Below are 14724 nucleotides of genomic sequence, written 5' to 3'. Positions count from 1 at the left end.
TTCTACTTAGTTCACTCAAAGATACTAATTTCTTGCAGTAACTACAACTGAGTGCAACCATTCAGCCAATTCCTTATCTACCAAGTGGCCAGTTTAGAGGCACACATGTAATGTGTGACACTGTCAAATGCTTTGAACAAGTCCAGGTAGATTACATCAGTCACTCTTCCCAGTACTACTGCTGTAACCCATCATAGAAGGCCACTAAATTTATCAGGCACAATTTGCCCATAGTGAAGCCATGTTGACTGTCACAAATGACTTGCTTATTTTCCATGTACCTTAGCATTGGCTCCAGGAGACTCTGCTCCACAATCCAGATGGATAGGAAGTGAAGACTGGTGGGCCTACAGTTCCTTGGGTCTTCTTTTTTACCCTTTTAAAAAATGGGTATTATATTTCCCCTTTTCCAGTCAGTGGGAACTTCATTGGACTACCATGACTTCTCAAATATGATGAATAATGGCTTAGTCATTTCCACTGCCAGATCCCTCCGGTCCTGCAGATGTATGTCATCAGGTCCAATGCACTTGTGCACCTTCAGGTTCCTTAGATGGTCTTGAACCTGATCTTTTTCTACAGAGTGTGGTTCTATGTTGTTGTCTCTCCAACAGATATTGGGGTGGTTGAAGCCCTTCGTGACGACCAGGGCTTGTGAATGCAAGGCCACTGCGATCTGTCTGTGGAGGGCCTCATCCACTCTATTTCCCTGGATAGGCACGCCTAGGATTTTAACCTTACCTGTAATTGCCCTCCCTGTGCTCTCAGTCAGCTCTTCATCCATCCCCAGTGAAACTCCATGTGCTCCAGCTGGTCGTTGACATAGAGGAAAACACTGCCTTTTTGTCTCCTCTGCTTGTCCGTCCTAAAGAGCCTATATCCCTCCATTCCAATGCTGCAGTCACAGGAGTCATCCCACCATGTCTCTGTCATGCCAATAAGATTACAGGCCTGCACAATTGTATTGTCTCTGCTTGTTTTCTTGCTTTTAATTTTTTCTTTCTTTATTGTTTTGTTTGTCTTGTTTTGTTTTGGGCTGTTTTTTCTTTTCTTTAGCATGGTGAGCCAGTTAGACCAGGAGTAGCAATGACAGACCTTGCTACTGGGTTGTATGCATATGGAGCAATTATGGCTGGCTTACTTCAGAGGTATAAGACAGGAAAAGGACTACACATTGACTGCAATCTGTTGTCAACTCAGGTAGGATTTTTTTAAAAATTGCTTTTTGTTGTGTAGATATTTGAACCTAAGAATATCATTTGACTATAAATTAATGCACAATAGTTGGTACAATTAATGACAACAATTATAGTGACAGTAATGACATCAGTGATCGTTCTCTTAACCTGCTGCTCTGGTAGTGACCATTTTCTATTACATGGTTGTAGTTACTACTGCACTAAGTTTGGCTTTCACTTTTTACAAAGGACTGCCATGTTCTTTGAAAACGCAGATTGATCAAGGTTTATAATATCCCTGAGATTGTAACAGTTGTAGTAAGCAATTTGAGACAGATGAACCAAAGTGTTGAAACCAATGTTGAAAGGAAGGCTTTGGCACTGGGTAATGTTACTTCCAGAGCAACTGAATAACTTGTGCAAAATCACACAGAGTAATAAGGTACCTAGGCTTCAAGGTAATGTAATCCAGGAGGTCTGCCTTTTGGCTCTGGGAATTATAGAATGAAGTAAGCTTGAAAATGCAGCATTTTTCCTAGGCGCTTTAAAGGCAAAGTTGTTTTGATCATGAAAGAAGCACCATATACTACAACTAATGAGAACTTTAACTCTTCTTTGAATATTTAAACACCATTGGTGCAATAATTTATAATTTCTAAAATAAAGCGAGTGACATTGGTTTGAGCTGCACATGACCAGATGATAACATTGTCTTGTTGATGTTCGTACTTGCTGGTACCAACTGGGCATATGGTACAGAGGAATTTTTGTTTACGTTTTAAAATATACATCAAAATTGTATGCAGTTCTAATTAAAGCTACTGCAGTGTTCCATTGTTTTCATCTTTCTTCAACTGTATTTTTCTACCCCTTATACCTGTCAGTACAGTTGAGAGACGACAGTGCCCATTGTGCTAAAAGTTGGCCCAGGTGTGAGCAAGAAGTTGGACAAGATAACATCCAAATGTTCCTTCCCACCTATATCATTGTATGATAACAATGATTGAAACTAATGATTGAGGTTGTGTCTTGCATGGGAGACAGGAGTTTGCCAGGCTTTAAAATAGCTTGTTCCCCAAGACTTAGTCCTGTTCGCAAGATTCTTTGATATTTGGCCGATTTGTCTAAAAATTCCATTTATTAGACACAGAAAATAACAAACATACAAACATAGAACAGATTGACACACATAAACACACAATGAATACATAATTGCAACACTATAAGAGCTAAAAATGCAGTTATGGGGTAAAATCTTGCTTGAACTATAAAAATAGTTAAAAATGCAAGAAATGCTTGCTTAATGCAAGTTAAGAAATGCTTGCTTGAGCTAGCTGAAATGCAAGTTAAAAAATGCTTGCTTAATGTAAGTTAAGAAAGGTACCTATTAGTTAGCCGAAATAATACAATTTAGGAACTCAGTGATCTTACCAAATCCAATTTTGGAGCTGGAATACATTAAGCTTCCTCACTCAATCCCAGGGAAGTAACCACAGGGCTGCATCCAGACCCTGGGGAGAAGACTTTACTTCACGCTCCAATGTCCATGTAGAAAGCTTCTACCTTTTCTGAGATTTCGTGAGCTTTTTATAGGATAAAAGTGTGTATTTGTAGTCACAAAAAATTTCTCACATTCTCTCTACATTCCACAGGGGAGTTTCTTTTCAGACTTTCAGTCGCCAGCACCATGTAGCTGCCGACTAGGCTATCAACCTAAATCTGAGGCATCCATTTCCTGGGACCGATCAGAGAGAGAGAGAGAAGGGGGAGGGGGGTGTCCTGCCACAGGTTGCTCTTGTTTTAGTGCCTACTGCTTTTGTCTGAATAACTCCTGAAATCAGAAAGGAAGGGAAACCCTTGCTTAAATCGATAAAGGAGTTTTCATTTATTTTGGAACAAATGTTTGTAGGAACTGAACTTAATTATATTTAAATATATTTGTAAATGTTGCGTCTGTATTGGAAAAATGTTTAGAAAAAAAGCAGTTTAGAAAAAAAATTAAAATGTGTATTAAATGCTTATTAAATATTTTATATATATGCATGTAAGGAGGGCTCATGGTTAAGGTATTGTAGTGTTATATATTATGGCAGCTGCTCTTTGATATCTTTATTTTTTAATTTTATTAAAAATACTTCTGATAATTTTTATTAATATCCAGAGTAATTTTTTTTGGTTTTTTTAATTCCTTGTTCCACTGGTTTTTGGCTTTTTTTTTATTTAACTGAAGTCTTCTTGATTATTATTAGATATTTTATCAAATGCTGAAAGCAAGAAGATTTAAAGTTAGATGTTGCTGTAGCTCTCTTATTTCAGCTTATTTTGTTACCTCATTTGTCTTTATAGTATTTTTGATTGATTTGAGTAGATTTTTCTATGCACAGAAGTGTTCTTATATTGCAGAATTTCCATCTGAATTTCCACGTCATTTTCCTTTACGTCACTCACTGGCATACAAAAGAAAGAGATTGAAGACGTGGATAGATGTTAGTGAGCAAAGAATGTGACATGGTGTTTGTCTTCTATATGATTAGTTGAAGCAGTACTAAATGGGCAAGGAAAAGCTTCGTAATTTTTAGGTTTTTTTTAAACATTAACCCCTTCCATGCTTGTTGTCAAATCATAGTAATCTAAAAGTTATTAAGAAGTAATTTCCTAATTGCACACTTGTTGGAGTTTGGGGAAGTCCTTGGAATTTTTCTCCATCACTGTTACTAAGCAACAAATAGTTGGGTGTTTAGAGCCATCAAGTCTTTTGTAAAAGACAAAAGGTGTGCTTGGGCAGGGCAGGGTAAGGGAAGAGCCGGCCCTTGGAACGCTCTCTCTCGTGGTTCGGACGCTGAGAGGAGAGGCTGCTCTTTGCTTTTCGGCTGTGACCAGAGGAAATCCAGCTGTGCCCTGTTTTTTCTTCTCCTGGCTGGGTGAGCTTTGATTCAACCTTTTTTCCCTCTGGGCTGCATTTTCTCGCAGATGCTGCCGGGAGAGTCCGGCTGCCTCTGCCGCCTGCCCCGCCCTGTGCCGCATGGGACCGCGGCGTCTGCTGTGACTGCAGAAATCCTTGCTACCTCGCTAGCTAGCCAGGGAGAGAGCCAGCTCATACCCCTGCTGCCCTGCTTTCTCGCTGCTCCGAGCTGCTTCGCTGCCCTGCATGCTTTTCAGCCTGCCCGCCATTACCAGCTGTGTGAGGCTGGCCTGACGCTGCGCCACAGCGCCACCTGCAGCCGCTCGGGAGTCAACGCACCTGCCCTGCCCGGCCGGGAGCTCAACAGTGCCCCTGCTGCTTGCGACCGTAATTACACCACATGGGAAAAGGCTCGGCAGCTCACAAGTCATCTGCTATTGGTTTCTGGTTCTGTTTGTGGTTGCTATTATTGTTATTGCTTGTTTATAGATACTAGTAAAGAACTGATATTCCTTTTTTCCCATACCTTTGCCTGAAAGCCCTTGATTTTCAAAATTAAATAATTCGGAGGGAGGGGATAAAATCACATTCTCTGTCCTAAGGGAGGGTTCAACCTCTCTTGGCAAACACCTGTCTTTCAAACCAAGACAACACTCTCATTGAAAAATAAATGTTTTTATTTACTTCAGTGCTGGGTAAATAAACTCAAATAAGTTGGTATATTGGAACAGATTATGGGTAAAAGATGTTATTCAGAAAACAGTTCTTTTGTTTTAGATAACCTTGTTGCTTCAGTCCAAATTAATTTTAGGGTGTAGGCCCAAGACTGTAATGAAAACATCTATTAAATTGGAAGAAGTATTTATGGATGAGGTTCTAAAGTACAAAAAAATGAAACCCTGTGACCAATCCCGTTAAAAAGATGTGTTAAAATGAGTGAAGAAAAACATAAGTGGCAGCTGAGTCTCTCTCAGACTGAACATTTAGTTTCTTGGTTTGTTTTCTTTCCTTTTGTAAGACTGGTGGTGATTTATAAGTCTTTAAGGGTGAGTGTCTCTACTTAGAATGAGTAGTACAAATCTGAAAATAAGGGTAAATAAATAAATTACTCTTGCAGTTCTTCTGATGGTAATGAGTTTTTTTAAAGGAGGTTAGACAATTACTGTGATAAAATCAGGTTCTTTAAAGATAGATGTTTTCAAAGCGATTTTGGTTTTACATCGCAGCTAGGTATCTAAAACTAGCTTTTCCTCATGTGATGAATGTTTAAAAAGAAGGACCTTTTGAAGTTTCTCATGGATGCTGCCAAAAAAATAAGGAACCTAAAATTTTAGACTTTTAGTTTATTAGGGTCTTGTTGCTGCTGATTAATGGTAGGATCTAGAGGTCAAACAAGTACATTGTGATAACTTCCTTCAGCATGAGTTTCATTGAAGTGAAGTAATTTTTAATGAGAAGAAAAGGAATCATCTTCTCTGTGTGTAAAACAAAAGCATTAGTGAACCATCTTATTTATAGTATTGCGACAGCAGGGTCTTGTATGAAACTTCTTAGTTTTGCCAGCATTTCATGCACTGAGCTAATATTGCAGTGTGCTTGGGTCTTTTGTCCATCCCTTCATCTGAACTGGAAATTGTGAACCTGGCCAATACATATGTCTTCACTGGTCAGTGTTGATGACTTTTACTATGTCAGAATGGAATAAAAGCCCCAGGGGTTAACACACTCAGGTAATTATTAAATCTTGAAAACTGCTTGGTTTATTTTATAGCAGAAAACCTAGCATGTAAATGTCCATCTGTGTCTGCACTATAACTTTTCTTCATGCATTGCAGAAATGCAAGAGGATTTAATTTTTTTTTTTTTCAGTGAGGAGGGCAAAAGAATGCTTTTGATAGTAATTTCCTGCACAGATATGCAAATAACAAATTAGCATTGAACTGAATTCAACTGCCAACAAAAATGATCTGAAGCTTTTTAAAGAGCTAACCCACTGACTGGCAAGTTAGCTTCATGTTTAATTGATTTGTATAGCACCAAATTGTAACAGATCCTCTTCTCTGAAGAAATATTGTTTATAGAATATCTTGAAATAGACATTTTTCTTCCAAATTCTGTGTTTTAAACACTTATTACTAGCAAGAGGATTTGTTTCCATGCAACAAAATAGTATTCTAGGGTTTTTTTGAACAAGAGATACGGTAACTCTTAGGAAGTGGTTTTGCAATGAGTAGTAACTTTCCATATCTCTCATCTATAAACTTTTAACCCATGTCATATGATTCCTTTGAAATTTTTAAATTTTAGATGATTCACAGTTGTCAGCTCCAGACCTTTCAGCATCTAAATAGTGTCCTTTAGATGATACTGGTAAATAAGAAGGAAGTGGGGTTTGGATTTGGTTCCAATTATGCAATTGTGCCTTTTCTTCTGTTGTGGCTTAAAAAAATCTCTTGGAAGTTTTAATATTCTTCCTGTATTTAATTACAACCAGGCTCCAACACATACTGTAGAAAGTTGTTTTCACTTGGATTAAAAATCTGCAAGAAATATTTAACATTTCTGCAAATTTTGAGTATATATTTTCCCAGATTCCACAGACAGGATAATGTGGTTAATATGATTGTTCATCATATTGTGATTGTTCATAATATTGTTCATAATATGATTGTTCATCAGACACTTGTCCACTTCTAATTACTATATTTTAGTTTGTGTTTGCCATAGCAAACAATCTTCTTAAAATTTTGAAGTGACTCTAGAAAAACCTAGAAAATTGGTATAAATTATTTTCTTTATTTCATCTTTGTGCATAATTTGACATTTAGTTTACTGAGGTGATGATGAGGGTTAGAAGCTATTAGGTTTTGTTTCTGCATCAAACTTTCCCAGGATAATTCCGTTTAAGGTGCTTTTAGTGCTATCTTCAGGGCTTTCACGGCATGTCTTTTAGCAATTATGGGTGAAACTTGTAACAATTGCATGCTGCCTGTGGGACATACATGGCATTATAGAATCCCTGAGCAGTAACTTGTGTGGAAATATCAATCTTGGAACTTAAGTACTAGTCAGGTGTCTTGACTGTATCTTGTTGCTTCTCCATTTGCTGAGAGTTGTGAGTTGGCTGAATACAGAAAGAAAATCATCTTTTTTAGAGGTTATTGCTTCTGGTGATTTTGGATGCCAACTATGAGGACTGTTACATAGTTGTCTTGTTTTAGGCTATGGTTCGAATAAGTGTTTTTTTTTACAAGCTTATAAACCATCATCTTTGCAAAACATTGTATTCTTAATCTCCATCATAGTAAAAAATTGATCATGTGCTGTATGGAGACGTCATCTTTTTCATGATATAGCACTCATATGGAAAGATAACAAAATCTGAATTAATGTGAGCATTACTTTAAACATATACTGAGCTTTAAATACTTCTTGGCCACTATTCTTGATAATTTTCACTGAGGACATCCGTATGACTAAGAACAGAGCTTATCCCTCTGGGTTTTAAGCAGCCAGAATTTGATTGAATGCTAACATGACAGTAACTCAATTTAATATTGGCCTCTGTGGAATGTGTGTTATGATTTCTAATGATTAGTTATGTCGTCATTGGTAGAACGTCCTCCAACTGGGTCTTGGTTTTATTTAGTGGCTTTCTTTACTCTGTAAATAGAGTACCTATTGAAATTTCAAGGGAATTTCTTCTTTAACTGCTCCCTCTCCCTGACAGTAAATTCTGTACCTTTTTGTCTTTGCTACCATTATTCTTGTGCTAAAGAAACTAAGCCTGGATGAGTTTCAGCTTCATTTTGTTGTGTTGATCTGCCTCTGTCATCAATTAAAGAAAGACTAGAAAGGAGATAGAAAAAATATGTCCCTTTATTTAAAAAAAAAAAAAAGGCTGTCTGGAGTGGGTAGGGGACAGAGTTTGAAGACAAAGGAAGACATTTCTTTTAATGAGTTTGTTATTTAGATGACCTTTAAATAAGGGTGTAATCTTGGAAATGAAATCAAGATGTTTATTACCAGCAGATCAGATTTTGGAATCATGCTGAATATTAGGAGAAGGATACCTGGGTAATTGAAAAGGAAGAGCAATGATTTTAGCAGCTAGTAGGAGATATGTGGGGTGCACATTTAGTGTACCCCAAAAACTCACCTGCCCTTCTAAACTCATAGAAGCTTTCAGAAGTCATTCCGTAACTTCATCAAATTAGGGTAGAGCCTTTCAACACATTATGCTCCATTTCATTATGTAAATAACAAGTAAAAGGGTTGCAGCTTTATGGAAGAGGTTTCAGTTTTAAATAATGGAAAATTTTAAGTTAGCAAGACAACTGATTTTTATGTGCTTTTGAACCTCTGGAAGTCTAATGAACCTTAAGAAGTGTAGCATTTTTGGATATGCGGATGGACCTCTACCTAAGGTTTCAACGCTGCTTGGTTTGATTACTTCAGATAACTCTCATTAAAATCTCTCTGTAGATTATAATTTATTTAAAAAAAGGTGAAGTAAAGGATGATGCTGAACCACATTTGAAATGATGACTTCCTTTGGTCTGATGAAGTTCTGTTGCCAGAATTTCTCTCTGTATTCAGTACAGGATCGTTTCTGTATTCGGTATTGGTTTTGGCCAATCAGATTGCAAACTCTTTAGAGAAGTGACATATGATTAGGTCAAAAGTAATAATTTACTCCTTGTTATATTATAGTGAAAGCTATAAAAAATGTGTTCGGATTCTAGATTAGGACTTCAAAAACAGGTATCCATTAAACTATCTGAAAGTCATAGAATCATCAAGGTTGAGAGACCTCAATTTTCAGCCCAACACTATCACTATAACCCCTAAACTGTATCACCCAGATCCAGACACTTCTTAGACATCACTAGGGATGGTGACTCCACCACTTACCTGGGCAACCTTTTCCAGTGTCCGACGACCCTAACACTGAATTTTTTTTCTAGTATCTAATCTGAATCTCCTCTGTCTCAGCTTAAGGGCATTTCCTCTGGTCCTCTCACTGCAGACACAGTAGAAGAGACCAGACCCCAGCTCACTACAACCTCCTTTCAGGCAGTTGGAGAGAGCAGTGAGGTCCCTCCTGAGCCCCTCTTCTTGAGAATAAACAATCCCAGCCCCCTCAGCCATTCCTCATAAGACATGTTTTCCAGACCTTTCACAAGCCTTGTTGCCCTTCCTTGGACATGCTCCAGCACCTCAGTGTCCTTTCTAAAGTGAGAGGCCCAGTACTGAACAGAGGCCCAGTACTCGAGGTGTGGCCTCACCAGTGCCAAGTACAGGAGGATGATCACTGTCCTGGTCCTGCTGGCCACACTCTTCTTCATAGAGGCCAGGATGCCATTGATCTTCTTGGCCACCTGGGTGCTCTGCTGGCTCATATTGAGCCAACTGTTAAACAGCACCCCCAGGTCCCTTTCTGCTGAACAGCTCTTGAGCCACTCCTCCCCAAACTTGTAGGGCTGCATGGGGTTGCTGGGACCCAAGTGCAGGACCCAGCACTTCACCTTTGTCCTCATGCTGTTGTCCTCAGCCCATTGATTGAGTCTGCCCAGTTTTCTCTGCAGAGCCTTCTTACTCTTGAGCAGATCAACAATCAACACTCCCACCCAACTCAGTGTTTTCTGCAAATTTACTGAGGGTGCCCTGAATCCCCAGGTCCAGATCATCATTAAAGATGCTAAACAGGGATCAGCCCCAAAACTGAGCCCTGGGAAACATGACTAGTGACTAGCTGTTAAGTGGATTTAGCTCCACTCACCACAACTCTCTGGGTCCTGCCATCCAGCCAGGTTTTTACCTACCAAAGATTCCACCTATCCAAACCATGAGCAGCCAGGTTTTCTAGGAGGATGCTGTGGGAGACTGACAAATGCTTCACTGAAGTCTTGATAGAGTATATCCACAGCCTTTTCAGCATTTACTAAGTGGTCATAGAAGATCAGGTTGGTCAAGCAGGACCTGCCTTTTGTAAGTCCATGTTGAGTCCCTGTTTGTCCTGCATGTGCCATGTAATGGTACTCTGGATAATTTCTTCCATAACCTTGCTTGGAACCAAGGTCAGGCTGACAGGCCTGTAGTTCCCTGAATCATCCTTTGCACCCTTGTAGAGGGCACTACATTTGCCTATTTCCAGTCACTTGGAAATTCTGCAGTTAACAAGGACTGCTGGTGGAGGATTGGGAGTGGTTTAACAAGTTCTTTCACTAGTTCCTTCACTAGTACTCTGGGGTGGATACCATCAATGTGAATGTCTAGTCAGAGTTCAGTTATTTGTTAAAATGCCTTGCCTTGCTTAGAATGAATTTTTGTAATGCTAGATTTCTCTGATACATATATTTGAATTTATTTTTATTCAAGAGTCTTCTGTGATAAAACATTTTGGTTTTTTCTGCTACTGCTTAAATGTTTTTGTAGATTCATTATAGAATTAACTTCCTTCTTCAGGGTATCATTTACAAATGTTGCCACTGTTTAAAAAGCATTATGCAGAAATGTGATATTTTGACTACAGACTCATTGGTAATACTCAAATCAAACAGAATTTAGGACCACATTTCTCTGACTTACATGTTACCTAACAGCTTTGCAGATGAACTACATCTGAATGTGAACATCTTTAAAGTACTCAAAAGAGTTATAGGCGTTTCTTAATGCTGCAGAGGGTCAGAAATTATAATCTTGGGAAACATCCTATTTCAAACATTTCATTCAATTGCATGGATTTGTTTCTTCTATCATCCCCATAGTGCATTAGCACCAAAGTACTTAATGGGTGGTGACTGGAGGTTTTCAGTGTTAGAACTAAAGCTATTGTTATTCTGCCGAGGTAACACTGTAATGAATGGGAGATTTCGCTGGGATAATAGGGAGACAATATTCTCACATTTCTCACACAATCAAATAGGCATGACTTGTTTCTGTATGTGCCTACCTATGTATCAAATGAAAAGTGTAAAAATCTACCTGTTTGCACTGCTGCAGCACAAGCTGTTGAAATTACTATCATAGTTTATTTTTCTATCTGTTCACTACAGGTAAGATGAAAATTATGTTGTCAGGAGCAGACAAACACACCTAAGGTTCTTTTTTCTGTGCAAGTATTGATGTTGATAAATGTGGAGACAAAAAAGATAAGTGCTGTAAATGGTTAGATGTATGCATATTTTCACTGTAAATGGCACTATTCCTAGTCATAAGATCAAAAGTGAAAAGTGCCATAATACAGCTTCTTTTTGGATGTTGAGAGCTTTCCATGGATAAGCATTCTTATTATTAATTAAATAAAAAATAGAACCCTTCACAAAGTGTATGTAGCATCCAGTTTGGACCCCTGGATACTACACTATAGCAAACAAGAAGAAAAACTGGTATTGTTATTCTGATGCCTGTCTTCACAGGTAATTAAATTTTATATGAGCAAAATCTGTTTATCGTATTTGTATGCTTTCTTGTCTCCATTCTCAGCTGTCAAATATAGCTACCATTTTTACAATAGAAAAGAATAATTTAGTTTGGAAAAGAACTTTAAGATCATCAAGTCAGCACTGCCAAGTCCACCATTAAAACATGGCTCTAAGTGCCACATCTTTTAAATACCTCCAGATGTGGTGACTCCACCACTTCCCTGGGCAGCCTATTTTGATGGCTGACAACCCTTTCAGTGAAAAAATATTTCCTAGTATCGAATCTAGACCTCCTGGCTTTAGAGGTCATTCCCTCTTGTCCTATCATTTGTTGCCTGGGAGGAGAGACTGACCCCCCACTTCACTACAGCCTCCTTTCAGGAAGTTGTAGAGAGCAATAGGGTCATCTCTGAGCCTCCTTTTCCCCAGTTTGAACAGCTCAGGCTCCCTCAGCTGCTTTTCATAAGACACATGCTCCAGATCCTTCAACAGCTTCATTGCCCTCATCTGGACACACTTCATCAGCTCAATGACTTTCTGGTAGTGAGGGGCCCAAAACTGAACATAGGATTTCAGGCTACACCAGTTCTGGTTACAGAGCACTGCCCTGGTCCTGTTGGTCACACTATTGCTGATACAGGCCAGATGCTATTGGTCTTCTTGGCCACCTGGGCACACCCTGGCTCATGTTCAGCTGCTGTTGACCAGCACCTCCAGGTCCCTTTCTGCCTGGCAGTTTTCCAGCCACTCTGTCCTCAGCTTGTAGCTCTGCATGGGGCTGTTGTGACCCAAGTGCATGATCCAGCACTTCTTGGTGAACCCCATGTCAGTGGGCTCAGCCCATTGTTCCACCCTGTCCAGATCCCTCTGCAGAGCCTTCCTACCCTCCAACAGATCATCACTGCTGCCCAATGTGGTGTTGTCTGCAAACTGACTGAAGGTGCACTTGGTCCCCTTGTCCAGTGTATTGTCAAAGATGTTAGACAGAACTGGCCTGAATATGGAACCTTGGGGAACTAGTGACTGGCTGGATGTAGCACCATTCACGACCCCTTTTCAGGCCCAACCATCCAGCCAGGTTTTTATCCAATGAACAGCACACGCATCCAGGCCATGAGCAGAAGAATGCTGTGGGAAGCTGTCAAAGGCTTTACTAAAGTCCAGGTTGACAACATCCTCAGCCTTTCCCTCATCCGCTTAGTGAGTTGCCTTGCTTTGGAAGGAGATCAGATTGCTCAAGTAGAACCTGCCTTTCATAAACCTGTACTGGCTGGGCCTCCTCTTCATCCTGCATGTGCTGCATGGTGTTCCTATGCTGGAACCTTTAGGTGTTCCTTCCTGTAGAATATGCATCCTTCCTAGAATTCTTTGTCCTACAGGACTGCCTCCCAAGGGACTCTCTCAACAAGTCTCCTAAACAGGCCAAAGTCTTCCCTCTGGAATTCCAGTGTAACAGTTCTGCTGATGTCCCCTCCTTCCTTCTGCAAGAATTAAAAATTCTGTCATTTCATGACTGCTATGCTCAAGACAGCCTTCCACCACCACCCATCCTTCTCTGTACACAAACAACAGGTTCGGAGGGCCCCTTCCCCAGTTGGTTCTCACCAACTGCATCAGGAAGTCATCTTCCACACACTCCAGAGACCTTCTAGACTACTTCCTCTTTGTTGTGTTGTATCTTCAGACATCTAGTGTGTTGAAGTCCCTCATGAGAACAAGGGATAGCAATTGTGAGACTTCTCCCAGCTGTTCATAGAACATTCCATCTGCCTTTTATCCTGGTTGGGCAGTCTGTACCAGGGCAGTCTGCACCACCAGGATGTGTGCTATGTTTGCCTTCTTGATTCTTACCCATGAATACTCAACCCTATCAACACCATCATTGAGCTCTAGACAATCAAAACACAAAATGCCTTATAGTGTTAAGAGAAATCTGTGTACAGTGTAGCAGAATAAACTTTTTGTAAGTTGAATTTTGCCTGGACTTAGTAAAGCTGTGTGAAATACAGAACACAATGCATTTAATGTTTCAATGCATATATAGTCTTTCTTCAGAGGGAATGAAGACTTAAGGAAATAATTGTAGAAGCTTATGTCTAAAGTCCCCTGATATGTCTGTTATCAGCATCTGACTTCATTTAGAACTCTGCTAAAGTTTTAACTGTTTTAACTGAATTTTCCATGTCAGGGAAAAGAAAAGGGATTTGTTTTCAAAGTAACTTAAAATGATTCATCTGTTTCCAGGATCATGTTATGGGAAATTACATTGATAGGCATATTTTTTTTTCTTCCTGAGAAACTTAGTGCCTTCAGTTTTTGGGTTTTACACAGAGTATACAGACTAACTTTGGAATTCTTGATATTTTTAACCCTAATATTCTCCTCAATAGATTGTTTTTTAAAGTAACAGATTCCTTAGAGATGTTCTTGTGTTATTATGAAGCTGAATCAGGATTTTTTAAGTGATTGAGGTAGTATCTTCCAGAAAAAAAACCCTCTTATTTTATTGTAATCAAGAAAATGAAATTTATTCTTCCTTTTGGAATGTGTCTTTCTTCAACTGGTGTTTGTTTAAAGGAAATCCCTTTTTTTTTCTTTCCTTTTTTCTTTAATGCCAGTGCTATCTAATAGCTTCTATGGTCAGGATTTTTATTTCTGATCCTCCACCTAAAATTCATCTGAGTGTGTAGAAGTTTATTGTTTGTTTGCTTGTTAGCATGTTTAATTGGAGACTGAGGGGGGATAGGAGTCCATTTAACATTTACTTACTCTTGAAACGGTGTGCTGAATAGTACATACTTCTGAAATTACAAGTCCTACATCTGTTAGTCGCATCAATCTTTGCTATTGTTAATACTAATTGAATCTCAATCAGGAGATTATCTCCATGCTGTGGGAAGCACAGAAGCATTCATTCTGGTCTTTTATAAGCTCTAAATAGCTCAATAAAAATATTTTGTAAATCAGTTCTTTTTTGTTGCTGTATTTCACTGAACATAGCAGTTCTCTGCAATGGAAATGCTGTGTGTTTTTGAAGATGCCTCAGTTTCTCTATTATGTAGTCTAAACTTTTTTTTTAATAAAGCAAAAGATGTTGTCAGCCATGGTTTTAATGAAAAAAAAAAGTATCTACACAATTGTGTACCTTAAAGTCTGTTTTGCTCTTTTTATCTGTCCTAACATCTGAGAATTCTTGTTCAAGATAAGGTTTTCAAAT

General features: G+C 39.0%; 1 protein-coding gene across 7 annotated transcripts in view; it reads left to right on the top strand.

Annotated features, from left to right (window-relative positions):
- The window catches only part of SUGCT (succinyl-CoA:glutarate-CoA transferase), a 329471-nt gene that overhangs the window by 48286 nt on the left and 266461 nt on the right, over positions 1-14724 (top strand). For all 7 annotated transcript variants that reach the window (XR_014849876.1, XR_014849877.1, XM_085051578.1 and 4 more), the window contains exon 8: positions 1057-1200. Coding sequence is in view for 5 of the 7 variants with exons in the window: in XM_085051578.1 (XP_084907704.1) it covers positions 1057-1200 (144 nt within the window). In the remaining 2 variants the exon portion in view is untranslated. The remainder of the gene's footprint in view (positions 1-1056; positions 1201-14724) is intronic.

Source organism: Lichenostomus cassidix, chromosome 2, assembly GCF_008360975.1.
Source record: "Lichenostomus cassidix isolate B80296 chromosome 2, HeHo_3.0, whole genome shotgun sequence".
Lineage (NCBI taxonomy): Eukaryota > Metazoa > Chordata > Aves > Passeriformes > Meliphagidae > Lichenostomus > Lichenostomus cassidix.
The sequence above is the reverse complement of the archived record's forward strand: the minus strand, read 5'-3'. Positions and strand labels throughout refer to the sequence as shown.